Source organism: Xyrauchen texanus, chromosome 24, assembly GCF_025860055.1.
Source record: "Xyrauchen texanus isolate HMW12.3.18 chromosome 24, RBS_HiC_50CHRs, whole genome shotgun sequence".
NCBI lineage: Eukaryota > Metazoa > Chordata > Actinopteri > Cypriniformes > Catostomidae > Xyrauchen > Xyrauchen texanus.
Window position 1 is genome coordinate 40,248,426 of NC_068299.1, and position 18,341 is coordinate 40,266,766.

Genomic DNA, 18,341 nt, shown 5'->3' on the forward strand with positions numbered 1-18,341 from the left:
TGGGGAGCCATGTCATCGGCTGGTGTTGGTCCACTGTGCTTTATTAAGTCCAGAGTCAACGCAGCCGTCTACCGGGACATTTTAGAGCACTTCATGCTTCCTTCAGCAGACAAGCTTTATGGAGATGCTGACTTCATTTTCCAGCAGGACTTGGCACCTGCCCACACTGCCAAAAGTACCAAAACCTGGTTCAATGACCATGGTATTACTGTGCTTGATTGGCCAGCAAACTCGCCTGACCTGAACCCCATAGAGAATCTATGGGGCATTGCCAAGAGAAAGATGAGAGACATGAGACCAAACAATGCAGAAGAGCTGAAGGCCACTATTGAAGCATCTTGGTCTTCCATAACACCTCAGCAGTGCCACAGGCTGATAGCATCCATGCCACGCGCATTGAGGCAGTAATTAATGCAAAAGGGGCCCAAACCAAGTACTGAGTACATATGCATGATTATACTTTTCAGAGGGCCGACATTTCTGTATTTAAAATCCTTTTTTTTTTATTGATTTCATGTAATATTCTAATTTTCTGAGATTCTGAATTTGGGGTTTTCATAAGCTGTAAGTCATAATCATCAAAATTATATCAAATAAAGGCTTGAAATATCTTACTTTGCTTGTAATGAGTCTATATCATATATTAGTTTCACCTTTTAAGTTGAATTACTGAAATTAATGAACTTTTGTATGATATTCTAATTTTTCGAGTTACACCTGTATATATACTGCACAAATAAACAGAAGTGTATGTGGCAAGTTTTTACTGCTGTAATTATTGTGTTATTCATTCTACTTGTATACATATATAAATGTAACGTTAAAATGTTTGCAAAAAAAGAATGCACATTCTGACATGCAAAGTGAAGCATGCACATGTATGGGTAGAAACTGAAGCTGAGCCTCGATCACACGATTTTCTGAAACCAGAAAATTATTCTTAATTAGAACACAGCCTTAACAATAGCCTGTCAAAAAAAGTACTGGCCCTTCAGATAATGAACAACAAAGTTAGCAAAGTTAGCTGTACTTGTTGTACAGGTTAAGGCACTGTTACACCAGCAAAACTACATGGGTCTTGATTCAAAGACTTCCAGCCCTCTTTTCAATATGTTGAATCACTGGCTTTAAATGTAATTAGCAAAAAATTTCCCTTATTCAAACAGGCATGCACAAATTTCCAGCAAACTTAGTTCAACGGCCCATAAACAAGCCATTTAATTTCAGTTGGTAAACTTTACGTTGTGCACATGACCAAAATCAATCAAATAATGTTAATGTCTTCAGCACAATGTATGAAATAAATCACTGAATAGCACAGGCAGAGATATAAAATATATGAACACCTGTAAAAATGAAAAAATGTACCAAAAGTAAGTTTTTGGGAAAAAGTCTTTATATTAGAATATATTGAAAATTATAATAATCTAATTGTATTCTATTGTGAAAACAAACCAGACACCAGAGTGACCATCACCGTAAAATCAACAGTTATTGAAAAAAAAAAAAAAAATCAATCAAATAATGTTAATGTCTTCAGCACAATGTATGAAATAAATCACTGAATAGCACAGGCAGAGATATAAAATATATAAACACCTGTAAAAATGAAAAAATGTACCAAAAGTAAGTTTTTGGGAAAAGTCTTTATATTAGAATATATTGAAAATTATAATAATCTAATTGTATTCTATTGTGAAAACAAACCAGACACCAGAGTGACCATCACCGTAAAATCAACAGTTATTGGAAAAAAAAAAAAAAAAAAAAGGCATAAAAAGGTAAAATTCTTAATAGTTTACAAAAACTATTTCAAATTAGACAAAATATGTCAATGGTCCTAAAAACTTCTTCATGATCAAGATAATTTGTGGTGTGCGTCATTTGACTATCCTTCGTGGTTGTCCTCTCTCTTTTCTGATCCATCAGGATGGCGGTCTTTGTTCACCTCTCTTTAAGCCAGACTTCTTTGGCGAGGTTTAATTCTTGGATACAACTATTGAGGAAGAAAATAAAAAAATTATCACAAATTCATTAAAGACCAATGAGACCAAAGGGCTAGTTGTCAAGCAGGGACGTTGTCATAGGAGTTATATCTCAGTTACTAGAAAAAAAATGTTTAGGCAAAAGACCAATAAAATGTTTTTTTTTTTTTTTCTAGCAGCATTTCGTACAGTATGTCTCAAATACCTCGTTCAAAAATGAGAATAATTATTGTAAAGTCTATCCTTCAAACTAAACAATCATCATATTTTTGTTAAATCTGTTGTGTAAAGCCTAGGGCAAACTACATAACCTTTGATGTTTTGATTAGGGGACTACAAGTCTCAGATTGCAGCAGGAATCATGGACCAAAAACATAATTATGAAATAAATTAAAACATCAAATTACAGCCCATGTCTTCCTACTCGCCATCTCATCAATATTTTAGGCTCTTTTTCCCATTCAGTGCAAGTAAACAGCAGGTGCCCAGTGTGACAACATGCCCTGCTATTAGTGTTCAATAAACTATCTTTTTTTCCTGGGCAATAATGGTGGAAAAGTTCAACAGCTTTGCAGAAAAGACATTATGACGATACAAAAATTTACAAAAAATAAACTGTGGCAACTAGTGCCAGTCTACCCTATTTACAAACCTAAGATAAATGCATTCATCTTCCGTGGAATGCAGAAAAAAAGAAACTTTAAAGAATGTCCTAGTCCCTCTTTTCAATACAAGAGGAGTGGATTGTGACCACTTTCAAGCTTCAAAAGGACTCAAAAGTATTATTAAGTTGTGTGTCATATCCAGAGTCTTCAGAAAACACTGGTAGGCTTTGGTGAGAAACAACCTGAAACTTCTGTGAAAGTCGACATCCTTTGAACGTTCATGAGAATGCAAGAGGAAAGCTTCTTCACAACATTCACCATCTCTCATGAACATGATCATATCAAGATTTTCTTGAAATAGTAACCTACATTTAGTGTTGTTCCTCATTAAAATCTATTGCATGAAGACAGTAAGTCACATTGGTTTGGAACGACAGGAAGGTCATTATTGCAGAATTTAAATTTTTGGTAGAAATATTTCTAATTACTGAGAATAACATGTCACTTACCCCCAGCAGGTTTCTGGGTACATAGCCCTCATTGTCACCTGTGCGTGCCCACCACCACTCAGTCTCTTCCTCATCCTCCCTGCGGAGTATAGTCATGCAGTCGCCCTCACTTAATAGAAGCTCATCGCACTGTTTGCACTCAAAGTCCCACAGTCCGTACACTACCCCTCTATTCATAATGCCCATCTTCTCCTGCACACCTGAAAAAACACAACAGAACTGAAATTAGTTATTGAAACAATAATCCATAAGTCTGTGTGTTCCAGCGATTCCACCACAGCTAAGTGATGTTGATGGTAAAAATCTCAGTATTACACAGCCTTATAAGTGACTTACTTCTATAAAACAGTGGTGACCGCAATCTGATAAGACAATCACAATGTAATAATCACAATAAACAATTATTTAGCCAAATAAAAATCACTCAATAATCTAACTGTAGGCTGTGAAATTATTTATGGTTTGTAGCATCTTGCCACATTAATGTAGAATTTAAGTGATATTCAGCATAGGTGCACATTCAGCTTTTACAATGGCTTCAAAAACGGCTCATCCAATCCAATTTTTAAAAGAGAGAATTAATAGACAGATGCGAGGACACTTGGTCACACACCATAAAGGAACTGTGAGCACTGGGTGTAGCCTTCTTCCATCTCCTCACACTTATCAGCTGCTGTCTGCAAGTCACTGTAGGTCATAGCAAACACCGCTGCCCCAGACTCCACCAGGAACTTACACACCTGCACGTTATTACAGGAGGCAGCACAGTGCAGAGGAGTCCTACAACACAAACACACACACACACACACACACACACACACACACACACTGAGTAGAACTGAACTCACAAACAACATTTTCCATTTCTCAGAATAGCATTCTGAGATGCTATTCTTCTAACCACAGTTGTCCAGAGTGGTTATCGGAGTTTCCGTAGACTTTTGTCAGTTCGAACCAGTCTGGTCATTCTCTGTTAACCTCTCTTATCAACCAGTCTGGTCATTCTCTGTTAACCTCTCTCATCAACAAGGCATTTCCATCTGCAGAACAGATGGGCTGGTTTGAGTATTTCTGTAGCTACTGATCTCCTGGAATTTTCACACACATCTCTAGAATTCATTCCGAATGGTGTCAAAAACAAAAAACATCCAGTGAGCGGCAGTTCTGTGGAAGGAAATATCTTGTTGATGAGAGAGGTCAACAGAGAATGGTCAGACTGGTTCAAACTGACAAAGTCTATGGTAACTCAAATAACCGCTCTGTACAATTGTGTTGAGAAGAATAGCATCTCAGAATGCTATTCTGAGACACGGGTTGGTAATGTTTTGGCTGCATAAGGGGGACACTATTGGCAGAAGTGTAATGTATAAAATCATGCAAATGAGGTCAGGAGCTTCAATTAGTGTTCACATCAATCATTAGAATGGGGAAAAATGTGATCTCAGTGATTTAGACCATAGCATGATTGTTGGTGCCAGATGGGCTGGATTGAGCATTTCTGTAACTACTAATCTCCTGGGATTTTCACTCGCAACACTCTCAAGAGTGTATAGAGAATGGTGCAAAAAACAAAAAATAACCAGTGAGAGTTAGCTCTGTGGATGAAAATGTCTTGTTAATAAAATGTATAATAAATGTGTAACTTTAACAAATGCTGTAAAATGTAAAGAGTTTAATGAACAGGCTCCTACAACAATTAACTTTTATTTATTTTTTTAATCAAATATAATAACTCATACTGTAAGTTAATGTGAAAAAGTATTCATATTACATTATAGTGCTTTTTTTGATATTCTTAAAAATATATCCTTTATTGTTCCACAGAACAAATATTCAAGTTTTTGACCAAATTTCCACAAACGTTTCATTGCGACTTCAGACTAAAATTGAACATATTCTCTCAGCGTGCATTACATATAAATTATGATAAAATTTTTGGCTCTTGTCAAGAGTAAATACATGGTTGCCAAGAAAATGAGACTTAATGCTCATCTAAATGATTTTAGAAAAGCATTAAGCTTACTGCCTTCCAAATTACGCCAGCAAACAAATTAGTTGTGGGTTTTTCAGTACCAGCAAATTTTCTCTCTAAATCTAACAATAGTTGAGCCAAAGCTATTTTTTAGAAGACAGATCTTAGTCTAAGGGATCTGACTGTGAACATATTTTTTCACAGGAACAGCAATTCCCTGGCTTGGTTTTAAATAAGGTGCTGATAACCAGTGTTGTCAGATTGGCTGTTTTTTCGCCCAATTGGGCTACTTTCAATAGATTTGTGTGGGGGTATATGCAGGCCAGCTGACAGTCTTGCCTGGGCCCGGGACAAGATAATCTTAGATGGGCCCCCCCATGCCCAGATCTCTCCTTTTCCCTTGCTCTTCCTCTCCTGTTCCCCTCCTCCGCTCTTCCTCTCCTGTTCCTCTCCTCTGCTCTTCCTCTCCTGTTCCCCTCCTCTGCTCTTCCTCTCCTGTTCCCCTCCTCTGCTCTTCCTCTCCTGTTCCCCTCCTCTGCTCTTCCCCTCCTGTTCCCCTCCTGTGCTCTTCCTCTCCTGTTCCCCTCCTCTGCTCTTCCTCTCCTGTTCCCTTCCTCTCCTCTTCCTCTCTTGTTCTTCTCCCCTCCTCTGCTCTTCCTCTCCTGTTCCCCTCCTCTGCTCTTCCTCTCCTGTTCCCCTCCTCTGCTCTTCCTCTCTTGTTCTTCTCCCCTCCTGTTCCCCTCCTCTGCTCTTCCTCTCCTGTTCCCCTCCTCTGCTCTTCCTCTCCTGTTCCTCTCCTCTGCTCTTCCTCTCCTGTTCCCCTCCTCTGCTCTTCCTCTCCTGTTCCTCTCCTCTGCTCTTCCTCTCCTGTTCCCCTCCTCTGCTCTTCCTCTCCTGTTCCCCTCCTCTGCTATTCCTCTCCTGTTCCTCTCCCCTCCTCTGTTCTTCCTCTCCTGTTCCTCTCCTCTGCTCTTCCTCTCTTGTTCCTCTCCCCTCCTCTGCTCTTCCTCACCGGGCCCCTCCGCATCACTGTGACTCTCCCTCTCTCTCTCTTCTCTCTCACTGGTAGCCTGACTCTGTCCCTCTGCTCTGGGGCAGCGGGCCCCTCCCGCATCACTCTCTCTGTCACCTGACTGCAGCTGGATCTCTCTCCTCTCTGTCTCTTCCTCTCTGACTGAGCTACCAAACTCAACTGTTTCTGTCAAAGATAACATGTTGTGTCAGGCTCTTATACTAGAGATGCACCAATTACAATTTTCTAGGCCAATTCTGATTTTAGCCGATTCCGTTGTTCTAACCACTTTACAGCAGACTTCCATTTTTTTTTTTTTTATAAAACACCATATACTTTTACCCAAACTGAATAATAAAAACACGTTTAAATGGGTACATTTTCTATAAATGTTTTAATTTTTTTTCTGACATAGCCTACTGCAGTTCTTGTTAAAACATACTAGACATGCAAAATCTGTGTGAAATCATATTTATTTTTTGTCCATCAAAAGTGTGCTTTCACTTTTAATTAAGCATGAGCAGCGCAGCAAAAATAGACTCGGATCTGGCCCATTATCTGTTCACCGATGCCAACAGTGACGCATTTCAGCCGGCTTTTTATTTCTCATCTCCATAAATATATCTAGTAGTAAAGCTAATGCAAGGGCTAGAAATCAATGAATTCTTTGCTAATACTTCCTCGTCATCATGGAGAGCGCAGTTCGCACCGCTTTCTCCTTTCCACAAGCGCGTGCTCTCCGTGGCGTCTGTCGTTGCTATGCAACAATGAACTTGCGCGCCTGTAAAACGAGCGCGCCGCGTCGCTATTATGAGCTAATATCCAAAATATTTCCATATGTGTCTCTTTCCTCCTTTCTTATCAACAAGTGGATTTACAGCCACCACATCAGCAGCACCGCCGGTCGCAATGTCTCAGCACTTTTATGAAGAGGACGCAACTGCACGCGCTCGGGCATGCACGCGCATCAAGTACCGGGTTTGAGAAAACCTGGTACCGTGGCGTGACGTTTAAAACAAAATTAGTACCGACTTGGTACCGAAGTACCGGGTCTTTGACAACACTCATAAACGTTGGCTGCGCTGTTTCTTACCTTGCTCTACGTTGACTTTACTAACGTTAGTTCCAGCTTCTCCGTCACCACCTTTTTAAAATATTTGTTTAGGACATCTCGAAGGCCTCTATTTTCTTCTTCCCTTCTTCTCTTTTCTTTTCTTTTCTGAGCACCAGACTTGTGCTGACCGGACATTTTGATCGTAACGTTAGCCTACTGAACTTCAAATCAAATGACAACATCAAATTTTGATCAGTGGCCAAACCATTTTTGTTTTGGGGGTGGGCGGGGTTCTTGACCACTATTTCAAGGACAATTAGGAAGAAAACAAATAAAAAGCTTTTATGTAACTCAAATATTAGATATTTTTTCCACAAATATGCCTATTTTATTTATTTTTTAACAATTATTCCATAATTTAATGAGGGCCCAGTTCTGGGCCCCCCCCCCCTACCCTGGGCCCGGGACAACAGACCCGTTTGTCCCCCCCTGTCGGCGGGCCTGACTACAGGGGTGTTTGGTGAGGGTCGTGTGGGGTTGGGGATGGGGTAGTGGGTGTTAAAAGTTGATTCTGTGTATTTATGTTTTCCTTTTCTGTTTGAATAAAAAATGTAATCATTAAAAAAAAAAAATCACTTAAGTCGTGTTACTTTATGACAAGTAACTATACTTTATACTTCATCTAGCCCTTGCATTAGCTTTACTACTAGATATATTTATGGAGATGAGAAATAAAAAGCCGGCTGAAATGCGTCACTGTTGGCATCGGTGAACAGATAATGGGCCAGATCCGAGTCTATTTTTGCTGCGCTGCTCATGCTTAATTAAAAGTGAAAGCACACTTTTGATGGACAAAAAATAAATATGATTTCACACAGATTTTGCATGTCTAGTATGTTTTAACAAGAACTGCAGTAGGCTATGTCAGAAAAAAAATTAAAACATTTATAGAAAATGTACCCATTTAAACGTGTTTTTATTATTCAGTTTGGGTAAAAGTATATGGTGTTTTATAAAAAAAAAAAAAATGGAAGTCTGCTGTAAAGTGGTTAGAACAACGGAATCGGCTAAAATCAGAATTGGCCTAGAAAATTGTAATTGGTGCATCTCTAGTATAAGAGCCTGACACAACATGTTATCTTTGACAGAAACAGTTGAGTTTGGTAGCTCAGTCAGAGAGGAAGAGACAGAGAGGAGAGAGATCCAGCTGCAGTCAGGTGACAGAGAGAGTGATGCGGGAGGGGCCCGCTGCCCCAGAGCAGAGGGACAGAGTCAGGCTACCAGTGAGAGAGAAGAGAGAGAGAGGGAGAGTCACAGTGATGCGGAGGGGCCCGGTGAGGAAGAGCAGAGGAGGGAGAGGAACAAGAGAGGAAGAGCAGAGGAGAGGAACAGGAGAGGAAGAACAGAGGAGGGGAGAGGAACAGGAGAGGAATAGCAGAGGAGGGGAACAGGAGAGGAAGAGCAGAGGAGGGGAACAGGAGAGGAAGAGCAGAGGAGAGGAACAGGAGAGGAAGAGCAGAGGAGGGGAACAGGAGAGGAAGAGCAGAGGAGAGGAACAGGAGAGGAAGAGCAGAGGAGGGGAACAGGAGAGGAAGAGCAGAGGAGGGGAACAGGAGGGGAGAAGAACAAGAGAGGAAGAGCAGAGGAGGGGAACAGGAGAGGAAGAGCAGAGGAGGGGAACAGGAGAGGAAGAGCAGAGGAGGGGAGAAGAACAAGAGAGGAAGAGGAGAGGAAGGGAACAGGAGAGGAAGAGCAGAGGAGGGGAACAGGAGAGGAAGAGCACAGGAGGGGAACAGGAGGGGAAGAGCAGAGGAGGGGAACAGGAGAGGAAGAGCAGAGGAGGGGAACAGGAGAGGAAGAGCAGAGGAGGGGAACAGGAGAGGAAGAGCAGAGGAGAGGAACAGGAGAGGAAGAGCGGAGGAGGGGAACAGGAGAGGAAGAGCAAGGGAAAAGGAGAGATCTGGGCATGGGGGGGCCCATCTAAGATTATCTTGTCCCGGGCCCAGGCAAGACTGTCAGCTGGCCTGCCTGTAGTCATACATGACATACAAAAGAAAACAAAAACTAAAAAAAAATATATTAAAAAAAAAAAAATCACACACATTAATAACTACCACTCTCTCTCCACTGTTCCACCCCAAGAACGCCAAGTATCTACCCCATTTCCCAACAAACAAATCCAAATTCCCCAGTCTTCTATATTCTAAAGCTCCCCTCCCCATCTCCAAGCACCACTTCTGAAATGGGGGCACTCCAGTCGACTTCCAACCCCTAAAAATCACCTGTCTGGCAACCATAACACTGATAGGACCCAATCCTCCACATGTTTATTCCACACATTGATGACCGCTCCATCTCCTAAAATACAGAGTCTGGGGCCAAATGAAACCTCAGTGCCCAAGACGTCACATACATAACTCTGAACCCTCAATCAAAACCCTCATCCATCTTAACACACCCCCAAAAAACATGGGTTGTTTTTCCATCCTCCGATTGGCATCGCCAGTATGTGGGTGTGTCTTAAAGACAAAATCTATACAATCTAGAGGGGGTCCAATAGAATATATGTAACATCTTGAAATGCATAAGGTGAACCCTTGCATCTCTAGATACAGATGACATTTTTAAAATCCTAGCCCACACTCTCTCCTCCTTATAACAAGTTTAAATGTTTCTCCCATAAACTTTTATAGAAATTAGAGCTCCATACCCCAGATTATGAATTTACAGGCAGTAATACACTGATGCCACATGACCTTTTCTAAAAGCAGTAATCACCCCTCCCAGAGTATCTGCCGCTTTAGGGGGGTGTATGCTACTCCCAAAAACAATACAGAGCAGGTGGCGCAGATACCTAAAGAACTGAGATCTGGAAATCCCAAAATGTTGAACCATATTTTCAAAATATCTCAACACTCCAGTTTCATATAGGTCACCGAGTGTAGTAACCCCCTCACAATCCACTCTGACCAGCAAAAAGGGGACTTATCAATACATAATTTTGGTTCAGCCATATACTTGAGGCAACATTAAAATAAATGTCAGAATTAAACACACTGGATACTTTTGTCCATACCAAGTGCAAATGCAAGATAATTGGGTGTAACAACTTCTCAGTTTAGTTAGATATAAAAGCTTTGCAATGGCGAAATAGGGGCAAGGACTTCCTGTTCAATACAAAACCAGGGAGGGGCTCTCTTAGGTGGAAGTGACCCAATGAGCCAAATGTCTAAGACCGAATGCATAACAATAAAACAAAATATTGGGTAGGCCTATCCTACCTTTGTCAATCGGCATATGTAACTTATTATAATGTAATCTAGGACACTTACTGTTCCAAATGAAGGTCTTCGCTACACTATCAAATTGCTTGAAATAAGGGAGGGGGACATATACAGGGAGAGATTGTAGCAGGTAGTTACATTTTGGAATACAAGTCATTTTAATAACATTAACCTTGCTTGAAAACCTTTTTATTAAGGGATCAAAATTAACTAACTAAATCAGACAAATTTGCTGTGACAAAAATGGCCAAATACTTAATGCCCTGTTTGGGCTACTGGAAGTCGCCCGGCTGGAAAGCAGTTACTGGGCATTACGCTGTCAGAGCTAAAGCTTTGAATTTAGACCAATCTGAGAACCTAGAAATCCTGAGAATTTAGAAAAGGAATAAATAATTCTATTGAGGCAAGGCATAGATCTAGTGGGGTTTTCTCAGAATCAAGAGAATATTTTTGCTCAGGCATCAATTTAGGGAGTTCTAATGGTTCCACAAAATTTCTAATATCCTCATCAGTAGATGAAGACGTGGAACTATAGAGATCAAGATAGAATTATTTAAAAGCATTATTAATATCAATGGCCGAAGTAAAAATTTCACCACCAGCAGATTTCACTGAGGGAATGGTAGAAAAAGACACTCTGCTTTATATATCTAGCCAAACGCTTCACTGCTTTGTCCCCCGACTCAAAGAATGACTGTCTTTCCCTGAATAACCAAACTTCCACCTTCCATGACAAAATAGCATTATATCTGTTTTTCAATCGGGTCAATTCTCTGAGGCCATCAGATGACATTCGGCACTTCATCTCTGCCTCAGCACTTTTAATATTCTCTTCCAACTCCACAAGTTCTTGTGCTTTGTATTTTTTGATGAATGAGGCATACTGTATGATCCAACCCCTAAGAATCACCTTAAGTGGCTCCCAAGCCATGCCCACAGAGGATAACTGAGGACCAGTTGGTCTCCATATAAACATTAATTTTAACATTTGTTGGAAATTAGGATTTTGCAAAAGGGATACATTAAAGCACCAACTATATGATTTATTTTTCTCCATATGTGGCAACACCTTTAAACGTACCAGTGCGTGATCTGAGACCAAGATATTTCCAATTGAGCAATCAACAGATGAAATGAGGGACTTGGATATAAAAAAAAAAAATCTATTCTAGAATAAATCTTATGGACTGATGAAAAAAAAAATTATAGCCAGATGAGTTCAAAAGTGTCTAAGTATCTGTAAGACCAAGATTTTTACACATCCTGTGAAGCGTCAGTGTTGCTCTAGGGGGCCTACACACTTTTGCTTCACTATAATCAAGGACTGAGTCCATCAAAAGATTAAAGTCTTCTCCCAGTATAATATCATGAGGGGTGCCAGTAGCTTGCAACATCCCTTCAAGATCTATAAAAAGCCCTTATAATCAGCGTTAGGTGCGTATATATTAGCCAAAATTAACCTTTGGCCCTGAATTTCTGCTAAAACAATAATGACTTGTCCTAATTTGTCTTTAATTTATTTGAGATGTTTGAATTGTAGATGTTTACTTATCAATGTAACAACTCCCCTGCTTTTACTTGAGCCAGCACTAAAGAAAACATGTCCACCCCATATCTTCCCAAATTTTTCAGCTTCCTATGGGGAAAGGTGCATTTCTTGAAAAAACACTATATCATATTTCTTTCGTTTAAGAAATAACCTTCCTTCTTTTTATTTGGTGCCCCAACCCATTCACATTCCATGTGGAGAGAGACAATCAACTCATATTAACATCTGACTTTTTGACCTATGAGAAAAAATAGATTGTGTGTCAAAAATAAAATTATAAAGACATCATTCCAACATTAGTCCAACAGTCAAACCCTAAACTTCCCCCTGAACCTAACAAACAGAAAAAAGAAAAACATGCGCATTAACCCTGTGCACAACAGGGACCCATCACTCTAAACTCAAACAGTCCTAGTACGCCTAGTAGAGTACCCGCAACAACTTTGCTGTCTGATTGTTCGAGTCCAATGTTTCAATACAAATTTTGTGAGACAGAATTACACAACAGAAAATAATCTATAAAACAAACTCCAGCCAATAGGCAGAATAAACACAAAGAACGTGTAGATTAATTCACAAACTGTCCCAAAAGGTGTGTTCCTCCACAAAACAAGCTCCATTTGCTAGCGGAACCAGAACAAAAAAAAATCTGTTCAGTTTCCTCGGACAGTCAAACAAATGATCAGTGAGCCGGCTGTTCATGAGTGCAGCAGATTACCTAATCCTTCCAATGTCCTGCAAAAAAACTCCACAAAACAAACTCAATCCAATAGGAGGTAGAACTATTCATCCACAACTGTCCCTAAGGATTGTTATTCCACAAAACAAATTCCAGCCATTAGGCGAAACAGCATAAAAACAAACAAAACAGGCACCCAGTTTCCTTGGACGGTCAAGTGAATATGTAGTGAGTCAGGTCCACTAGGGTGCAAAAGCGAGCGCAACACAATGGCTCACGGACCCTATGAAGGATATCGCATGTTGGGGACAAGTAAACACTACGGCCATCCTTAGCGTTTATTCTCAAGCTGGCCAGGAACTTCAGTGCAAAGTGAACCTCTGTCGATGCAAAGGTTTCTTGAAGGAGTGTTATTCCACAAAACAGACTCCAGCCACTAGGAGGAAAAAAGAAGCAAAAAAGGTGCCTAGCTTCCTTGGACGATGAATGTTTAGTGTGTCAAGCTCACTTGGCTGCAACTTAAGAAACACCGCATGACTTGCTCAGTCCATTGATTTTATGAAAGACAACGCTTGCTGTAGGAATGTAAATATTTTGCAGCCATCCTTAGTATCCATTCTCAATTTGGCCAGGAACATCAGTGCAAAAGTGACCTTCCGTTGATATAAGAATTTCTTGCATTCATTGAATCGATTGCGTTTCTCTTGTCAAATTCGCAACGTCTGGGAACAAGAAAATGCTGTGGTTCTTACAAGAAAGCCTTCCTTTACTCCTCACCTTGCGTAACATGAGATCTTAATCAGACGATTTTAAAAATTTGGCCGCACCGTCTACTGTAAACCGGGTCCCTGGTCTGCGGCCCATTTGAGGTGTCAGCTTGAGCATGTAAGTGCCTTTTAAGAGTGTCTCTAGAGCCCGAGGATCTTGAATTTCTTTGACATATTGACCTCACAGAACAGTTATGGAACAGGGTGTATCGTATCTCACCAGTTTATGACACAAAAAGAATGAAACTAGCAAAGTGCGCAGAGCTCGCGTTCACTCGTCCGACTCACGCATGGTGTCATGTGACTCCCCTTAAAAGTGACTTTTGAATTTACTGCTCTTTCTTTCAAACAGAATGATTGAATATCAGCTGCATTATATCCACAATGACAGCGGTCTAGAAACTTTGACTGCTCTGTGTATTAGCGAATTCACCTTAAATGATTAAAAAGATTTAACATTTTCTTGGAATTTGGAATAAGCCATAACAGTGTATAAAATGTAAGACAGATTGTACATATAACCTTTTTATGACATAATTATAAAAAATAAAATGGGCCAATAGAATGGCAAACACACAACTGCAATCACGCCGCAATGGCATAGGTACTTTCATTATTTGGCTTCTTGAAATCCCAGGGAAGCATATTTGTTCATTTTCTGTGTGTGTGTGTGTGTTTGTTTGTTTATATGTGTGAATAAAGAAAAATGGGTAAATGGAAAGGTTTTTCTTTGCATTGCTCCATGTCATGGTTGTAAAGGCAATGCTTAGTATTATGGCTAATGTGCATTTCATTTTCATATACATTATTTGGGTGTTTTTTTATGCATTAGGACAGGGTTTTGAGCAATCAATGGGAAAGTCTTGATAGGTTGAACGAATCTGGCAACACTGCTGATAGACTCCATGCACTCCACTTTGATTCCAACACCATGAATTGCTGTTAATTATTGTAGCTGTTGCATATTGTAGTTTTCAAGCTCAAAACTGCACAAGTACTAATCCATGTCTTACTAATAAAAGAAAGATGATGATGCTCTTGTGAACAAGACTCTGAAAAAGTTGAGCTAAACACTGCATATCATAGACTACTAACTAATGAATCAATACCTACCACCCATCGCTGTCAGCAGCATTGACATTGACTCCAAACTGAACCAGGAATTTAACAATCTCTGTATGACCGGCACAGACTGCATTATGAAGGGCAGTGATTCCCTCATCATTAGGCTCACTCGGATCTTCAACCTGTTTTGTTAATGAAAAAAAGTTGTATATGCTACATTATAGCTATATTCTTGAATTCAAAGACTTTTAATCAATCACAATCCACATAGTCATGTACACACAACTGTTTTAAGTTTTAAACTTTGAATGTAACTTTCCTCATATATGACCCTCTGCACCAGATCAAACTCTCCCTCCAGAGATGAGTCCAGTAACAGTGCCAGAGGATTAAATCGCACTCTCATGTTGTGGTCAATGCGCTCAGATCCGGCTTTACGCAGATTTGTCCTCTTACCCTGCACAGACAAGACAAAAAAAGAAAAACTGAAACTATACTTTAATTAATCCCCTAGCAAGGCTATTTAAATGCAAAACCCTACTTCCATCTCAAATTAACCACTTATTACACAAAATTACATATACTCCCTGGCCTTAGCCTTGATCATCTAACATTAAAAGCTCATATACACAAACTTGTTAAATAACTTGCCAAAAACAGTCATCCAAGGAAAATAATGCCATCATTATCTCTAATAAACAGCATCTTATACATTTCTCAATTCAATAATATGATCTTCCATTTCTTACTGCTTACCTATCTTTTCTCTCACTACTCAATATGCACCATTAATAATGCACTATTATTTACATTTATGATAAAATCATAAAATTATCTCTGCTCTCCCCCTTGCACCCAAAATTGTCTTTCTTTTCAAAATTCAAAATAACTATAATGTACATTGAAAATGATAGCAACTTGTCTAGAAAGCATAATTAAATATGTTAACCCATTAAATCACAATGGTTACAATTGTGACAGAAATTTGAAAGATCTAAAAAGAGTTGATGTATTTTACAAGGCACTAGCCTGTCATTGTGAGCAACTTGGGATTCAGTGTCTTGCCCAAGGCCACTTTGGCATGTGGAGTCATGTGGGCCAGGAATCGAACCGACAACCCTGCAATTAGTGTACAACCCACTCTACCACCTGAGCCACAGCCTAAATCCTGTAAAGACTGTGATTACTTAATCAGTGTAAATCTCACAATTTGTTTTATATTATAATTGTTTTATAAACTCCTCCCCCAGACATTCCATTCCACTCATAAATAAAAAAAAAAAAAATATATATATATATATATATATATATATATATATTATAATCACACATCTACATCTAAACCTCTCTCCGCTATCTCTCTCCAAGAATGCCAACCACTTGCCCTATTTCCCAACAAACAAATCCAAATTACCCAGCCAACTAAATACTATTTCCTCATATGCTGCCAACCTCCCCATCTCAGTGCACCACTCCTGAAATCGGGGCACTCCAGCTGACGTCCATCCCATCAAAACAATCTGTCTGGCAACCATCACACTGGTCAAGACCCAATTCTTTAAATTTTTATTCCCCATATCGATGACCTCCCCATCGCCAAAACACAGAGTCTGGGGCAAAACAAAATCCGAGTGCCCAACACGTCACACACAAAACTCTGGACATTCATCCAAAACCCTTGAATCTCAACGCATCACCAAAAAACATGGGCCGTGTCTCCATCCTCCGATTGGCATCGCAGGCAGGTTGATGTGTCTTTAAGACTAAGCCTATACAATTCTAGAGTGAGTAGGACCCAAAATTTTACATTTTAACAACCATCCCATCACCTAGGGTATGGAGTCTGGGGCAAAATTAAAATTGAGTGTCCTTAACCAAAATTCTTAGATCTTAACACATCCACAAAAAACTTGTTGTGTCCCCGTCTTCTGATTGACACTGCCATTAGGTGGGTGTGTCTTTAAGACCCAACTTATACGATCGATGCAAAATCTTAAATTGCATCAGATGTACCCATGCATCTCTAGATGTAGACTTGATGCTTTTTAGAATCGTAGCCCACACTCCCTCCTCCAATATCAAATTTAAATCTTTCTCCCATAATCTCTTGAGAGAAGACAAAGCTCCATCACCTAGACACTGAATTAACACTGAGCAATACACGATGCCTCATGACCTTTTCCAAAAGCTGTAATCACCACTTCCAGAGTATCTGTCGCTTTAGGATGGTGTATACTACTCCCAAAAATATAGAACAGGTGGTGTAGCTGTAAATACCTAAAGAGCTGATATCTAGGAATCTTAGAAGCTCAAATTTTCAAAAGATCTCAACACTCCACTCTCATATAGGTTACTGAGTGTAGTAACCCCCATACAATCCACTCTAAACAACAAAAAGGGGACCGAATTTTTGGTTCAGCCATATGCTGCCTACAGGCAAGGCTCCGGAGCCAGATGGCTTTGCCGCTTAAGTTTTTAGATCTTATGCTACAGAACTGGCTTCACTTTTGTTAGAAGTTTATCCAGAATCATTATAGAATGGAAAGCTTCCACTAACCATGACACAAACCTGGATCAGTCTGATTCTTAAAAAGGACAAAGATCCAAGCCAAGAGTTTGGAAGAGAAGCGTGTAAGAGTTACCGTCCAATTTCCTTGATCCAGCTAGATGTAAACATTTTGCCCAAAATTCTGGCAAACTGATTAATTTATGACAACTCTAATACGTATATATATCAGGTGGGGTTTATTCGGGCCATAGCTCTTCTGATAACATTAGGCGTTTCATCAATATCATGCGGTCAGTGGCGAATAATCAAACTCCGGTCGCTGCCATCTCAAGCAGTTTGATATGGTAGCATGGGCTTAACTTTTTAAGATTTTGGAAATGTATGGGTTGGGGAATACTTTTATTGAATGGATTAAGTTACTTTATAGACACCCGGATGCTGCGGCACAAACAAATGGATTAATTTCAGATTATCTTACACTGGATAGGGGCACCCGGCAGGGTTGCCCTCTTTCCCCATTATTGTTCTGTCTTGCCCTGGAACCATTAGCAGCCACAATAGGAAAGGAGGATGATTTTCCAGGGATGATGGTGGGAGATCTGGCACATAAGCTTCTGCTTTATGCAGATTATATTTTATTATTCGTCTCTGACCCCACTAGATCCATGCCTTGCCTCCACAGAATTATTAATTCCTTTTCTAAGTTCTCAGGAAACTGAGTCAATTGGTCTAAATCCAAAGCTTTGGCTCTGACAGCCTACTGCCCAGTAAAAGATGTTCAGCCGGGCACCGTCAAGTGTATCAAACAGGGCATTAAGTGTTTAGGCATTTTATTCAGAGCAAATTTGTGTGATTTATTTTTGACCCTTTAATAAAAAGGTTTTTGAGTGATGCGAGTAGGTGGGCTTCATTACATTTATCTATGATTGGGAAGGTTAATGTTATTAAAATTAATTGTATTCCAAAATTCAACTACCTGCTACAATCACTCCCTGTAGATCTCTCTTATTTCAAGCAATTTGATACCATAGCAAAGTCCTTTATTTGGAACGGTAAATGTCCCAGGTTACATTTCAACAAGTTACATAGGCCGATTGACAAAGGTGGCAAGGCCTACCCAAGATTTCGTTTTATTCTTATGCATTCGGTCTTAGACATTTGGCTCATTGGTCTCTTCCACCTGAGAGAGCCCCTCCCCGATTTCGTATTGAACAGGAAGGCTTTGCCCCTATTTCACCATTGCAAAGCCTTTCTATCAAACTAAGCGGAGAAGTCACACCCCGTTATCTCACATTTGCATGTGGTTTGGACAAAAGTGTACAGTTTGTTTAATTCGGACATTTATTTAAAT

At 39.9% G+C, this 18,341-nt stretch overlaps 1 protein-coding gene across 1 annotated transcript in view; it reads right to left on the reverse strand.

Annotated features, from left to right (window-relative positions):
- Positions 1-713: 713 nt before the first annotated feature.
- Positions 714-18,341, reverse strand: part of tp53bp2a (tumor protein p53 binding protein, 2a) — a 73,683-nt gene continuing 56,055 nt past the window's right edge. The window contains exons 14-18 of the mRNA XM_052089448.1: positions 14,800-14,938; positions 14,530-14,662; positions 3,713-3,879; positions 3,100-3,299; positions 714-1,996 (exon numbers count right to left, since the gene is read on the reverse strand). Of these exons, the coding sequence (XP_051945408.1) occupies positions 1,955-1,996; positions 3,100-3,299; positions 3,713-3,879; positions 14,530-14,662; positions 14,800-14,938 (681 nt within the window). The 3' untranslated portion in view covers positions 714-1,954. The remainder of the gene's footprint in view (positions 1,997-3,099; positions 3,300-3,712; positions 3,880-14,529; positions 14,663-14,799; positions 14,939-18,341) is intronic.